Raw genomic sequence first — 15,983 nt, 5'->3', positions numbered from 1 at the left:
GTCAAATTAACTCTTAGATTGATGTCCAGCACCCGCTACAGTCAAAATATACCTCCCCTTTAAGAGGTGCAAGCTGCCTTTAACAATTGCAGCTTTGCATGAACTCACGTGACACTCTCATGATTTTGTTCAGACATACAGCGAATCAACAGCAATCTTCGTTCTGGCTGCAAACTCCTAAATGGCCTGAATTTTTTGTACTGCCTGCATCGGAACTAATGGCCACAGGTCAATCGTGCATCATAATCCCAAACCTTTTTGAGTTTGTTCCCTTGATTTGCAATATCAAAGTTTTTTTAAAATGAAACAGGTATTCAACCTATTGCAGTGGCGTTCCTTTGCCGACTACCCTAATGGAGATATTAGCCTGGTTATTTTAAATGTGTTGATTCCTCCACTGAAATGCCAGACAAAGAAACATCATCAGCCTGCTAATATCACCAGCAATCATTCCTGGGCTTTAATCACATTGGAGGGAAGGACTAGACAAGTCCTGTGGATTGTAATCATATCATTACACCATTTGTGCAAATCACTTCATTATTAGTATTGCAGTCATTAATAATATTCAGAACCTTTTCAAAAGTTTTCTGAATTCCTCCTGTTCCATTTCTATTCCGAGTTGATGCAAAACATTTTGAAATGTGATTGGAAGCATTCGGCCATTATCTATCTTCGTAAAAAGATCTCTCAGTTCCAATGGCCTGGAATTAATGCAAAATAGTGTTATGAAAATTTACACATTTATACATGAAATAAAGATTTTCTTTAAAATAAAGCAAAATGGGACAGGGTGTTGAAACACACAACAAACTGAAATGGCGGAATACAGGTTTAACCTTGTGTTACTGCTGAGTTTCCATCCTGAGCCACACTGTGGCCCAGAGTCCTGGTACACTGGAAAGAGAATAATTGTAATAATAATAATAATCTTTATTGTCACAAGTAGGCTTACATTAACACTGCAGTGAAGTTACTGTGAAAAGCCCCGAGTCGTCATATTCTGGTGTCTGTTTGGTACACTGAGGAAGAATTCAGAATGTCCAATTCACCTAACAAGCACGTCTTTCGGGACTTGTGGGAGGAAACCGGAGCACCCGGAGGAAACCCACACAGACATGGGGAGAACGTGCAGACTCCGCACAGACATTGATCCAAGCCGGGAATCGAACCTGGGACCCTAGCGCTGTGAAGCCATAGTGTTAACCAGTATGCTACCGTGCTGCCCACATGGTACAGTCCCCATCACAAATATCCTAACAATCAGCTAAATGCTAGCATTAACAATGGCCTTTAAGTTGCCCAGCATCTTCTCAGCTTTAGAAATGCAAGGCTTAGAACTTCTACAGAGCTATCAATGGATGTAAATGATTGCATTTGCAACATTTTTGACACCATACAAGCAACCTTCCACTTGTTCATGAATGTATGATTCAGTTGACTCACAGACAATCATTGCAGGCTCAAGACATGTGTTGTTTTGCTTCTGTTCCTGTTCAGTTATTCCACAGCTTCCAATAAAATCATAACCACCTGAAAACTTGAATTTAACTGAGTCTAGCTGTTTTTGCAGGAACATCGATCAGCTGAGCTGACGGTTCAGGACACCAAGGCAGGGTTTGACAGAGACCCTCAAAAAGACTTTGGGAATTGAAATCAATGGGATCCATACTGTGGCCCAGAGCCCTGGTACATTTCTCCACTGGACAATCTCCAATGGAGAGTTGGAGAGACCAACTATCTCAGCACCATGACATTGCTGCACAAGATCCTCAGGATAGTATCCTAGATCCAACCATGTTCAGCTGCTTCATCAATGACCTTGCTGCCTTCATCAGGTCAGAAGTGAGGGTTTTCTGTACCATTCGCAATTTTCCGACACTGAAGGAATTCACACTCATATGTAGAAACCAAAATCATTCAGACAAGTAATATTCACGCCATACAAGCGCCAGACAACAAACATCTCCAGCAAAAGAGAATCTAACCATCTGCCTTTGATGTTCAATGGCATTACCATCAGTGAATCACCCAACAACTTCATCCTGGGGGTTACAATTGGCTAAAACCTTAACTGAATCAACCATAGAAATACAGGCCAGGATTCACCGAGCCTCCACGCCACAATCGCGCCCGGCGCGGGGGCGGAGAATGTGGTGTCGGACCCGTGACCGGAGATTCGCCGACAGTCGTGCGTGTGCAGTCGACATGGTGCCGGTCGAGGGCCGTTGAAAGAGGCCCCCGCGGCGATTCTCCGCGGACGACCGGCCGAGTTCCCGCCGGCGTGGTTCACATATGGTTCCACCCATCGGGAGCTCGGAGTCGCGGCTGCGGTGGCCGTCCTGATGGGGGGGGCGGGGGATCCGTCACTGGGGGGGTCCTCCACGAGGGCCAGGCCCACGATCAGGGGCCACCAATCGGCAGGAGCGCCCGATCTGGGGGGGGGGGCCTACTTCTTCGGCACCGGCCCGCTGTATAAGTCTGCCATGTTGCACGGGGCCGGCGCCGCAGGCGGCCACCGTGTGCAAGCAGACCAGCAGCCGGAAGTGCAGGGCCCCGTATCGGTTGCCAGACCTGCGTGGAGAACTCCGGGGCCCTGCAAGCCTCCTTAACAACGGAGAATCACCCCAGATTTTCTAGAAAAAAGTCCAGAGTGATTCGCGCCCATTTTCTCACAGGCATGGGGACATAGCCCCATTATTGGAGAATCCTGCTCACTGTGTCTACAAGAGCAGGTCAGAGATTGGGAATTCTGCAACATGTAACTCATCTCCGAGTCCCCTTAGGCTGTCCACCATCTACAAGGCACAAGTCATGAAATACTCTCCATTTATGTGGCTGAGTACAGCTTCAACAACATTCAAAATGCTTGACACCATCCAAGATAAAGCAACCCCCTTGATCAGCAACCCACCCACTACATCAGCGCATAGTGGCAGCAATGGATACTAAGGTTTCTTTGAAAGCATCTTCAGACCCACAATCCCTACCACATAGAGGACAAAGGGCAGCAGATTCATGGGAACACCAACACCTGTAAGTTTCCCTCTAAGTCATCACCTCACCTCGATGGGGAAGGAGTTGCGGACGGTGATAGAGACCAACAAAGATCTGCGAGCCAAAATGAAAGATCTGGAAAACAGATTCAGGCGACAGAATCTGAGAATTGTGGGTCTGCCCGAAGGGGTAGAAGGCCGAGGCCGACGGAGTATTTTGCCACGATGCTGGCGACGCTATTGGGGAAGGGGGACGATCCCTCACGATATGAACTGGATCTGGCTCATCGGAAGTGGAGGCCTGCACCAAAGGCGAGTGAGCCACCCAGAGTAGTAACTGTGTGTTTCCATAGGTACAGCATGAAGGAGAAAGTCCTGTGCTGGGCAAAGCTGAAGCGGGTGGTGCAGTGGGCTGGATCTGGTATACGCATATACCAGGACTTTACGGTGGAGCTGGCGAGGAGGCGGGCTGCCTTCAGCCGGGTGAAGAAGGCACTGTACATCAGCAAGGTGCAGTGCGGCATAGTACACCCAGCTAAGTTGAGGGTGGCCTACAAATCCAAGGACTTTTATTTTGGGACGGCGGAAGCAGCGGAGGAGTTTGCGAAGGCAGAAGGACTGTGGCAGAACTGAGAAACGGTTGTGTACCGATGTAGCCTCATGTAGCTTTATTTTTTTCACTATATGTTGGTGTATGTACAAAATGAGTCGACGCTGTATATATTTGGACAAGGGAAGAGATGGGACTTTCATTCGCAATGATGGTTCTTTGGGCCATGGGTGTGTATGCGGGGGTTGTGTGCCAAAGGAGATTTCCTGGGACCGGGCAAGGGGGAAGGAGACCTGGGCGGGGGCCTCCACGCTGGCCGGTTTAAGCCGGCCAGTGAACAGGAGTGAGGTGGGGGGAAGGGCTGCAGCTATCGGAGCCTGGCAGAACAGGTTTCGGTGAGTCTAGCCAGGGTGAAAAGTTGGGGGAAGGAACCAAGGTTGGGGGGGGGAGTTTACAAGAGTGAGTGGAGGGGAGGAGTCTGGGAGGGGGAGTGGGGGGGATGTCGATAATTCATGGGTGTCATTCACAGTACTCTTTTGGGGGATTGGATGGCATTGAATATTGGCGGGGGGAGGTTGGGGGGTGTACTGTATGTGTCAATGGTGACCATAGGCGATTCCTGATTCCTTTTTCTTTTTTCCTTTTTTTCCCACCTTGGGCGGGTTTGTTTTATTTGATGCTTATATTGTCAGGTGGGCCGTTGTTTGTGGGATGGTGGGAGGATGGAATCGTTGTAGTTAATAAGGGGATTGACATTGTACTCGTTACCGTTTACTGTTTGTTGGTGGGGTGTAAATTCTGAAGAAAATATGAAAATGGAGAATAAAAATATTTATATTAAAAAAAAGTTTCCCTCTCAGTCACAACAGCATCTTGACTTGGAAATATACGCTCACTGTCACTGGGTCTAAATCCATAGACTACCTACAGTGCAGTAGAAGGCCATCTGGCCTATCGAGTCTGCACTGACCCCCCGAAAGAGCACCATATCTGGACCATACCCCCACCCTATCCCTGTAACCCTTCCTAATTTGCAAACCGTTGGACACAAAGTTGCAATTTAGCATGGTGAATCCACCTAACCTGCACATCTTTGGACTGTGGGAGGAAACCAGAAAACCCGGAGGAAACCCGTGCAGACACAGGGAGAACGTGCAAACTCCACATAGGCAGTCACCCAAGTCCAGAATTGAACCCACATCCCTGGTGCTAACCAGTGCTAAATCCTGGAATTCTTTACTCATCGACATGGTATGTGTACCTAAATCAGATGGACGGTAGCAGTCCAAGAAGGTTGTCACCATTGTTAGGGATGGGCAATACCCACCCTTGCCAGAAACACTCACATCCCATGAGCAAAATAAAACAAAAGCAAAAAGCAAAAAGCATTAACATCGAATAAAATGCAATTTGGCAAGGATTTTACATATTGTGAGTTTAACATCCTATAACACTGCCATGTCACTTCACACTGTGGTGTGTTGATTTCTGTGTCAGAATCCGTTGGTGAGTGATATAGTTATATGCAGTCTTCCCACTTATTGGGTATAAAAGTTATACAAATACACCAATTAAACATTCCCCTGCCATTGAAAAGTAAACACACCAGAAGAAGATCATTAATGAGGCACAAGGACAAAATATTTTCTTCAAGTTTGAAGCAAATAATTAAAAAGCCTTACTGTCTATTTTTTGTGAAGACATAGACATTACCTCTCCCTAACCATTGCTTTCAGTTGTATGTGAACTTGTGTTGCACTCATCCTTTTGCTTTCTTGGGGCCTTTTTACAGGATCCATCCAAGCTGGATAACCCTTCGGTTCTTGATCTTTGAAGTGCGAATAAAATTTTTCAAATGGAATGATGGAGTTTGCATTAAGTTTAAGTCTGTAATGAGACAATTTGAATAGTACTGGTCAGTTAACAGAAGCTGAACAATATATTAGTGGCTCATGTAGTGTACAAGAACGTTGCTACCTGAATTCCAGTTAAGGGTTTATTTTGCACATCTCAGGCTCTCCATTGTTGGCAACACAATGCAAGTTAACCAGGCAATGTGTGAATTGGGGCTGAGGTACATGACCAAACAAAAGGGCGCACATCAGCACGGTATCCACATTGAATTGCTGATCTCAGAATGACCTATGTCATTGTTCCAAGATACTTCTTATGTTGATAGTCTCAATTTTTATATTTGCTGACTCACAATATGTATAATAATGATAATCTTTATTAGTGTCACAAGTAGGCTTACATTAACACGACAATGAAGTTAATGTGAAAATCCCCTAGTCGCCACACTCCGGCGCCTGTTCAGGTACACAGAGGAAGAATTCCAAATGTCCAATTCACCAAACAAGCACGACTTTTGGGACTTGTGGGAGGAAACCGGAGCGCCCGGAGGGAACGCACGTAGATGTGGGGAGAATGTGCAGACTCAGCACAGACAGTGACCCAAGCTGTAAATCGAACCCGGGTCCCTGGCACTGTGAAGCAACAGTGCTAACCACTGTGCCGCCATCACAGGTACCTTTTAAAATCACTATGGTGGGAGAAAACTCAAGCCACGAGGTTCTACTTCTCAGTGAGAGATGTCAGTATGTAGGTCAACATGCAAATAATGAGAAAAATCAAAATAGCTCCATGGAAAACTATTAAAATGACTCTTGCTGCCATCCATACTTTCTAGAATGAATCTTACTGACATCATTTTTTTAAAAACTTCTTACAAAATTTTACAATTAAGTGGCAATTTAGCGTGGCCAATCCACCTACCCAGCACATCTTTGGGTTGTGGGGGTGAGACCCAGGCAGACACGAGGAGAATGTGCACACTCCACATGGACAGTGACCTGGGGTCGGGATCAAACCCAGGTCCTCGGCGTCGTGAGGCAGTAGTGCTAACCACTGTGCTGCCATGCTGCCCTACTAACAGAATTTTTAAGATGGTATGCGATGCACCTTCTGCATATCCATCAGCCTCATCTAAAATTAGATATAATATAGTTTTTAAAATGCTATTCGAGCATCATATTTTGTATCAAACATGATATATAAACAATGATGATAGTAAGTGGCTGAATATAGGATCTATTTGTGTAATCTTGTCACATCACAAGTGATGTCAGCAGGGAAAATATCCTCCTCAAAGATTACGAACTGACAGCTAACGAAGCACTCTCATTGACACAGAACCTCAAATGTACGTCACACACTCGTCTGAAATCCTGTAGCTCCTACTAGAACACACTCCACAACTCTATAGACTGATGACACCCCCAACTCCCCACCTACTGGTTAACTCGAAATATCACCATTCGCAACCTGGTTACTGATCGAGTGGTGAAGTCCCAGGTTTCGGCCCCCATGGAAAATCTGGCCAACGTTAAACTGCTTGAGGGCGGGTCAGGTAAGATGTGACCACTTGGTGCACTTAAGTGAAACAAGAGGAACGGGTCAAATTGTGACTGTGGTGATCTAAGTCAAAACCTATTGTCCATACACTGAAACGTCCGCCTTGAGAGATCCATTCCTGGTGGCCTCACAACCACTCACAGTGCATCAGCTGAAACCGTTGAACCAGTTGTTAACCTCAACTATCACTGCTTCCGAGCGATGCAAATAGAAAATAAACTCACTAATGAAATAAAACTTGCATCTTAACAGCCCACCCTTGAGTATCCTCTTTGAAATAATGTCTGATACGTAACCTACTAATTAGACATTCATGGTACATTTTAGAACGTACCTGAGTAAAAGATGATAGAAATGCCTTGCAGCAATGTACCTTCTCAGAAATCTCGTTAGAATCGTTAATAATACTTCCCTGGAGTATAAGCAAAAGAGAAAAAAATATCATTCCATTATGCATTAAGCCAATTGTTGTTCCTAAGTTTTCAGTCTCAACCATAAAATGCTGAAATGTATTGGAGTTGCACATCTCTGTACCAAGCCAGCCATTATCATGTGTGTTCATTTATCCTATTCAAATGAATATAGGATGTGCCAGAAATTGCTGCAATGGTAGGCCTGTTGAATTTTTTATGCTCATCGTTTACATCACACACTTTTTGTGGTTCAAATTACCGATTCTTTGATCCAATAAACATCACTGTCCTATCAGGGACTTCATGCGAGCTGTCCTGATAGATTACCTTTGTAGTGATCTGCATATCTGTCTGTACACAAGGGGTTAATGTATAGATGTAACAGCCACGTAATCACTAGAGGGCAGCACTAGAGACAAGATCTGCCTCTTCACAGGTACAGGGACGATGAACCACAAGCAGACAGAGACAGCTCTACACAGGTGTAGATAATCCTAAGTATTTCTTAATCAATCATGTTCATGTAACATCTAGTTTAAGCATTGGAGAACAAACTCAGTTAATTTGTCAACATTACGCAATAAAGTATTTGCTCTAATTGGAAGATTACGAGTGTTAATCAACATCGAGGTAAAGATCATTCTGGAAGAAGCAAGTGAGTAACACATGTTGCAAAAAGCAACATTACTATCAGAAATAGTAATATAATAACTCGATCCATGAAAGAAAAGGAAAGAGAGAAAAACAGTGTGAAAGATGGAGAAAGAAAAGAGGTGAATTTGAAAGCGGAATAAAGAGAGGGAAGCAAAAAGAATGGATTAAGAGAAGAGAGGCAAAAGAGACAGGTAGGAAAAGTAAGAAAAACAGAGTAAAAGAACAAGCAGAAGATGAGGGCCTTGTAAGCCAGCTGTGTTTGGCCCTTGTATTGGTCCTTGAGAAGTTTATAAGTGATGTATGATATGTGTGTAGACATATTAAATGTAAAAATGTTGAAGGATAGAACTAAGAGATCAAGAAAAGTAGAGCATTCAGTGGACACTGTTTGCAAGGGAACAACGGAATGGACAGACAAGCAAGGGTGAAGATCCACCTGGTTGCTTTGTAATATCCTGCCGGTCACATGAAACATTAATAATGTAGCAATCATTCTCTATCAAGTGGCAGAAGAATGACATGAGGAAAAAGCCTGTGGAGGAGAGCTTTGTGCACAACAACTCCCAAGTCAGCTCCTTTCCAGCATTTACCATATGTCCTGTCTCAAATTACTTGCATATTTATCTTACGAAAGCAATCATTTTCATTATCATTTGAAAGAGCAACCCTCTTCTGAATGCTGAAACAGATTTGGCCCTGAAAATAATAATAATAATAATCTTTATTAGTGTCACAAGTACGTTTATATTAATATGACAATGAAGTTACAAAGAAAATCCCCTAGTCACCACACTCCGGCGCCTGTTCGGGTACACTGAGGGGAATTCAGAATGTCCAATTCACCTAACAAGCACATCTTTAGAGACTTGTGGGATAAAACTGGAGCACCTGGAGGAAACCCACGCAGTCACGGGGAGAACGTACAGACACCGCACAGACAGTGGCCCAAGTTGGGTGTCGACACAGGATCCTTGGCATTGTAAAGTAACAGTGCTAACCACTGAGCGAAATTATTTCATTCTGATATTAACAAGAGTGAGATTCCACAGCTTCACTGGTCAAGGTCATGTCAGGCCCACAAATTGTATCATCGGTAGGGCTCCCCAGAACATTAGCTAACAGCTTTAAATGATTGCAGCAGGAATAACTTATAATCATGTATTGGGGACAGTGGTGGGCCTTGGATTCGTTTATATTGGCTTAGGTGAGGTTAACAGCAAACATTCCAGTAAGTTGCAAAGAAAAAGAACACATGACATATCTCTTTTACGATTTGAATTTCTGGATTTTTAGAAAATTAATCATGTCAATTGCTGTTAATGTGTCAATCTAACGACATGAATATATCCGTCCCAACACACGTCTTCTAATAATTGGAAAAACCTTGAGGAGCAGGCAAGGACTCTCCGAATAACTAAAACTCAATAAATTTAAACAGCCCTTTCTTACTGTAACTATAGAATCCCTACAGTGCAGAAGGAAGCCATTTGGCCCATCGAGTCTGCACCAACGTTCCGAAGGAGCACCTAGGTCCACTCCCTCATCCTATCCCCATAACCCCGTGCATAGACCATAGCCAATCCACCTAACCTGTGCATCTTTGGACTTGGTGGGGAAACCGGAGCACCCACAGGAAACCCACACAGACACGGGGAGAACATGCAAACTCCACAGAGAGAATCGCTCGAGGTCGGATTTGAATGGAGGTCACTGGTTCTGTGAGGAAGCAGTGCTAACCACTGTGCCACATCCCTGTTCAGACTCAATTTAATGAGCATAAGTGCATTGGAGTATTGTGCTGTGAAGTCATACAAATCAGGAGTGTCGATATGTACGAAGAATTGGATGGGGATATTTGGGGAAATACCTGGGCCTGCAGCAATAGTGAGAAGGGAACCTATGCTCTGCCAAAAATTTGAAGGGGAGCACATTCCCTACGTTTGCACCTATGATTCACCAGAAGAGTTCTGTTTAGTATGCATAAAACCCAGCCTTTGTGAATGTTCGCATTGAATAAAATATATCTATTTAACATTTTATAATTTTCTCAGTACTTGCAAACCCTGGCTGATTGTTGCTCTATGCTGAGTTAATTGATCTTATCAAGTTAGGTTGACAGAGACACCCCAAATGGACAAAATGTTCTGGGCTAAGAAAGAAGCCCCAGTCCTAATCATTGTCTATTGTTTTATTACTGGGCAGCTAACATTCAAAAAGTATTGTTGTGGTTTAGTGATCCCAGGTTCATTTTGGGACAAATGGAAGCTTGTTCCTGCACTCTATCTACTCTGCGTGCAACAATTACTCCGCTGACGCCTTTTTCCCTGTTAGATTTTCCTGAAATTCAGTGGAGGTCTCCTCCTCGAGAATTTGGAAGCAGTTTAGGCAGCTTTTCAATCTTCTTTCCGTCTTTGCTAGCCCGTATTTGCAATAATCACCTTTTCCTACCTGCTGGTTTGGACTCTACATTTAAATCCTGGGAGGTGAAAGGTCTGGAGAGGTTTGGGGACCTGTTCATGGAGGGGAGGTTTGCCAGTTTGAGGCAGTTAGCTGGGAAATTCCAGCTGCTCAATTCCAGTCTTTTGAAGTATTTCTAAGTGATGTTTTGCCTAATGGCGTCACCCTCTTCCCTGATGAAGAAACTTCTGGGCACGAACTATCCGAATAGGAACAGAGTCCCATAACGAGTATGTTTAGCCGGGTGCTTCCGGTGCTCGGAGCGCCAAGACACCGCACGCTGTCCCACAAGACGCTGTTCCCATTTGGGTAGATTCAGGGCTTCAGCGGGGAATTCCCCGACGAGGTCACTTTAGTCCATTTTTATGAACTGAGGAGCTCTCAGCACCCCTCGGATGAGACCTCCCAAAGCCCCAACTCAACTATAAGGGGGTCCTCAGGCACCCCCCCCCCCCCCCCCCATCCCGCAACACCTGCACCCGCACAGGGCATCCCCGGGCCTGATCCTCATTGCGGGAAAAATTCCTGCTTGGCACCTTGGCACTGCCAGCCTGGCACCCTTGCACTGCTCCTGCTAGCTGGCAGTGCCACTGAGGCACACTGGTAATGCCAGGCTGGCACCCAGGTGGCACTGCCAGGGTGCAAGGCTGGAAGTGCCCAGGTGGCATCAGCGGTGATTAGCACTGCTGCCTCATAGTACCAGGGACATGATTTCAATTCCAGCCTTGGGTGACTGTGTGGAGTCTGCACGTTCTCTGTGTGTCTGCCTGGGTTTCCTCCGGGTGCTCCGGTTTCTCCCCACTATCCAAAGATGTGCAGGTTGGGTGGATTGACCATGCTAAATTGACCCTTAGTGTCCAAATATGTGTAGGTTACGTTAAGCGGTTATTGGGATAGAGCGGGGGGAGTGGGCTTGGATGGAATGCTCTTTCAGAGGGTCGGTGCAGACTTAATGGGCCGAATGGCCTCTTTCAGCACTTTAGGGATTCTATTCTATGATTGTAATGCTACGTCTTCATGTGTTCGACCGAGTCTGATTCAGTTTAAAGTTTTGCATAGGACACACTTGGTATTGAGGATAGGTGTGAGCGCTGTTCTCTTGGGCCGGCTAACTTTCTGCATATGTTCTGGTCCTGTCCCAAACTCATAGGCTTCTGGGTTTCATTCTTTAACCCATGTCGGAGATACACCGTGTCGATTTGAATCCACGGCCGCTGGTATCCATAGTTGGGTGTCGGATTTGCTGTTGATACAGCCTTTGCCTCGTTGATAGCCCTGAGGCCAATGTTGCTTGGGTGGAGGTCTCCCACTCCGCCCAGTGCTTCTGGTTGGCTGGCTGACTTATTGTTATTTCTGCATTTGGAGAAGGTCAAGTTCACCACCAGGGGGTCGGTTGAGAGGTTCTATGTAAGATGGCAACCATTTATTTCCTTTTTATAAGGAGTTAGTCATCGTCAGTTGTTAGGGGATTTAGGTTAGTTTTTGGATTTAAGTTAATTAGGTGTGTGTTGTTTTCCCTTTATTTTAGATTCTGATGTTTTGCCTTTTTTTCAGTTTGATTCAAGTTGTATTGACTATTATGAAAAAAATTCTTGATGACGTAATTTAAAAAAAGTTTTGCAGTCCTTAAAACTGAGTTACTCCTGTTAATAAAGCAAATCCTAACAGAGAATCTGTGCTTTTTTATTGACAAATCCTGATAGTCCTACTGGGGGAAGCAAAAGAGGCCTATCTCTTCTTCACAAGGGATGCTGCCCCTGAACTCAGCCGCATTGACACTAACCTGTAAGCAAATTTTACTGCAGGGCACAACTTTGCCTGTGGGTGTGAAGGTCTGTACTGTGCTACTGGGGGGCGAAAAGGATAAAGTGCAGAACCATCTAAATAAAACCGAACGTTGTGTTGAGCTTTGTGCTATTTGCCACCAGAAATTGGGCAGATTCCTTTGCCGTACAACGCAGTAGCTGTGTATTAGATGAGCAGGTTTCAGTATTGGATGTTACTGCATGATCTCCCAACCGTTGAGGCTCCGTAATGCCACTGAAGCCTCACAAAATGCACCCTTAGTCATACGAAACAAAGCCTGACTCAGGTTGTTAAAGTTATACCTCACTAATACTTGCCTAAATCTTAAAACATAATTCAGTAAAGAAAACGGCTTTGTGTTTCACCTTGTCACAAGGCCTCTGCCAGTGGGGTCGTGTGCCTGGAAAAGCTGTTTCAGGGTGTAGAATCCACCAGATCTGAGCTTCTCGTGTAGAAGAAATTGAAGCTGTAAAAACCAATGAGGAGAAGTGCATCAGATCCAACAAAATGCAACATGTAAACCTTATTCTGTTACAATTTCGGCTTTCTCTCAACACCCTTCCAGCTTTAAGTAAACCCACATTTGGTATGGTCTGAAACTTCCACAAAACATTAATGAGATAGATAGTGTGACACAGGACTACCAGTTATACTTTTAACAGTGTTGAGCATTGAAGCCCTCTTTCGCACCCTGTCCACACGAGAAATCAGAAAACGGCACATTGTAAAAATGTACTATTCAGACTAAAACTAAATCAAGTTCCAAACAACAGCTATACTGGACTTGAAACATTCAACCTGTTTCTCCCTCTGTAGACTCTGCCAGACCTACTGAATTTTTCCAGCACTTTCTATTTTTATTATATATAATTTAAGGACTGTGATTACACAAAAGCAAAGTGCAGCAAATAACCAGTAATTCTATGACTTGGGCTGCACAATGCTGTTCCTAACTGAAACAATAGAGTGCAGAGTATGTGTTCAGGAATTGCATGTTTTCAATAGTTTTTATTTATTCTTTCACTGTGGGTGTCACTGGCTAGGCCTGCATTTATTGCCCGTCCCTAATTGCCTTTGAGTTGCTGGTGGTGAGCCGCCTTGAACCACCGCAGTCCATGGTGGTGTAGGTGCACCCATAGTGCTGTAAGGAAAGGAGTTCCAGGATTTAGACCCAGCGAAGGTGAAGGTCGGCGATATATTTCCAAGTCAGAATGGTGTGAGGCTTGAAGAGGAACTTTCAGCTGGTGATGCTGTCATCCATCTGCTCCCTTGTCCCTCTGGGGTAGAGGTCGCAGGTTTGGAAGGTGCTGTCAAAGGAGCCTTGGTGAGTTCCTGAGGTGTACCGTGTAGGTGGTGCACACTGCTGGCACTGTGCTTTGATGATGGAGGGAGTTAATACATAAGAACTAGGAGCAAGAGTAGGCCATCTGGCTCCTCGAACCTGCTCCACCATTCAATTAAATCATGGCTGATCTTTTGTGGACTCAGCTCCACCTTCCGGCCCGAACACCATAACCCCTAATCCCTTTATTCTTCAAAAACTATCTATCTTTATCTTAAAAACATTTAATGAAGGAGCCTCTACTGCTTCACTGGGCAAGGAATTCCATAGATTCACAACCCTTTGGGTGAAGAAGTTCCTCCGAAACTCAATCCTAAATCTACTTCCCCTTATTTTGAGGCTATGCCCCCTAGTTCTGCTTTCACCCGCCAGTGGAAACAACCTGCCCGCATCTATCCTATCTATTCCCTTCATAATTTTATATGTTTCTATAAGATCCCCCCTCATCCTTCTAAATTCCAACGAGTACAGTCCCAGTCTACTCAACCTCTTCTCGTAATCCAACCCCTTCAGCTCTGGGATTAACCTAGTGAATCTCCTCTGCACACCCTCCAGTGCCAGTACGTCCTTTCTCAAGTAAGGAGACCAAAACTGAACACAATACTCCAGGTGTGGCCTCACTAACACCTTATATAATTGCAGCATAACCTCCCTAGTCTTAAACTCCATCCCTCTAACAATGAAGGACAAAATTCCATTTGCCTTCTTAATCACCTGTTGCACCTGTACACCAACTTTTTGCGACTCATGCACTAGCACACCTAGGTCTCTCTGCACAGCAGCATGTTTTAATATTTTATCATTTAAATAATAATCCGTTTTGCTGTTATTCCTACCAAAATGGATAACCTCACATTTGTCAACATTGTATTCCATCTGCCAGAACCTAGCCCATTCACTTAGCCTATCCAAATCCCTCTGCAGACTTCCAGCATCCTCTGCATTTCTTGCTTTACCACTCATCTTAGTGTCGTCTGCAAACTTGGACACATTGCCCTTGGTCCCCAACTCCAAATCATCTATGTAAATTGTGAACAGTTGTGGGCCCAACACTGATCCCTGAGGGACACCACTAGCTACTGATTGCCAACCAGAGAAACACCCATTAATCCCCACTCTTTGCTTTCTATTAATTAACCAATCCTCTATCCATGCTACTACTTTCCCCTTAATGCCATGCATCTTTATCTTATGCAGCAACCTTTTGTGTGGTACCTTGTCAAAGGCTTTCTGGAAATCCAGATATACCACATCCATTGGCTCCCCGTTATCTACTGCACTGATAATGCCCTCAAAAAATTCCACTAAACTAGTTAGGCACGACCTGCCCTTTATGAACCCATGCTGCGTCAGCCCAATGGGACAATTTCCATCCAGATGCCTCGCTATTTCTTCCTTGATGATAGATTCCAGCATCTTCTCTACTACCGAAGTTAAGCTCACTGGCCTATAATTAACCGCTTTCTGCCTACCTCCTTTTTTAAACAGTGGTGTCACGTTTGCTAATTTCCAATCCACCGGGACCACCCCAGAGTCTAGTGAATTTTGGTAAATTATCACTAGTGCATTTGCAATTTTCCTAGCCATCTCTTTTAGCACTCTGGGATGCATTCCATCAGGGCCAGGAGACTTGTCTACCTTTAGCCCCATTAGCTTTCCCATCACTACCTCCTTGGTGATAACAATCCTCTCAAGGTCCTCACCTGTCATAGCCTCATTTCCATCAGTCACTGGCATGTTATTTGTGTCTTCCACTGTGAAGACCGACCCCCAAAAAACCTGTTCAGTTCCTCAGCCATTTCCTCATCTCCCATTATTAAATCTCCCTTCTCATCCTCTAAAGGACCAATATTTACCTTAGCCACTCTTTTTTGTTTTATATATTTGTAGAAACTTTTACTATCTGTTTTTATATTCTGAGCAAGTTTACTCTCATAATCTATCTTACTCTTCTTTATAGCTTTTTTAGTAGCTTTCTGCTGCCCCATAAAGATTTCCCAGTTCTCTCGTCTCCCACTAATCTTTGCTACTTTTTATGCTTTTTCCTTCAATTTAATACTCTCCCTTATTTCCTTAGATATCCACGGTCGATTTTCCCTCTTTCTACCGTCCTTCCTTTTTGTTGGTATAAACCTTTGCTGAGCACTGTGAAAAATCGCTTGGAAGGTTCTCCACTGTTCCTCAACTGTTTCACCATAAAGTCTTTGCTCCCAGTCTACCTTAGCTAGTTCTTCTCTCATCCCATTGTAATCTCCTTTGTTTAAGCACAAAACACTAGTGCTTGATTTTACCTTCTCACCCTCCATCTGTATTTTAAATTCCACCATATTGTGATCACTCCTTCCGAGAGG

General features: G+C 44.5%; 1 protein-coding gene across 1 annotated transcript in view; it reads right to left on the bottom strand.

The window, feature by feature from the left end:
• LOC140392448 (EF-hand calcium-binding domain-containing protein 6-like) overlaps positions 1–15,983 on the bottom strand; it is a 99,885-nt gene that overhangs the window by 68,295 nt on the left and 15,607 nt on the right. The window contains exons 3-6 of the mRNA XM_072477702.1: positions 12,656–12,756; positions 7,295–7,372; positions 5,260–5,433; positions 576–704 (exon numbers count right to left, since the gene is read on the bottom strand). Coding sequence (XP_072333803.1) covers positions 576–704; positions 5,260–5,433; positions 7,295–7,372; positions 12,656–12,756 — 482 coding nt within the window. The remainder of the gene's footprint in view (positions 1–575; positions 705–5,259; positions 5,434–7,294; positions 7,373–12,655; positions 12,757–15,983) is intronic.

This window comes from Scyliorhinus torazame, chromosome 16, assembly GCF_047496885.1.
Source record: "Scyliorhinus torazame isolate Kashiwa2021f chromosome 16, sScyTor2.1, whole genome shotgun sequence".
In the NCBI taxonomy this organism is placed as follows: Eukaryota; Metazoa; Chordata; class Chondrichthyes; order Carcharhiniformes; family Scyliorhinidae; genus Scyliorhinus; species Scyliorhinus torazame.
This window is presented reverse-complemented; position numbering and strand designations above follow the sequence as displayed.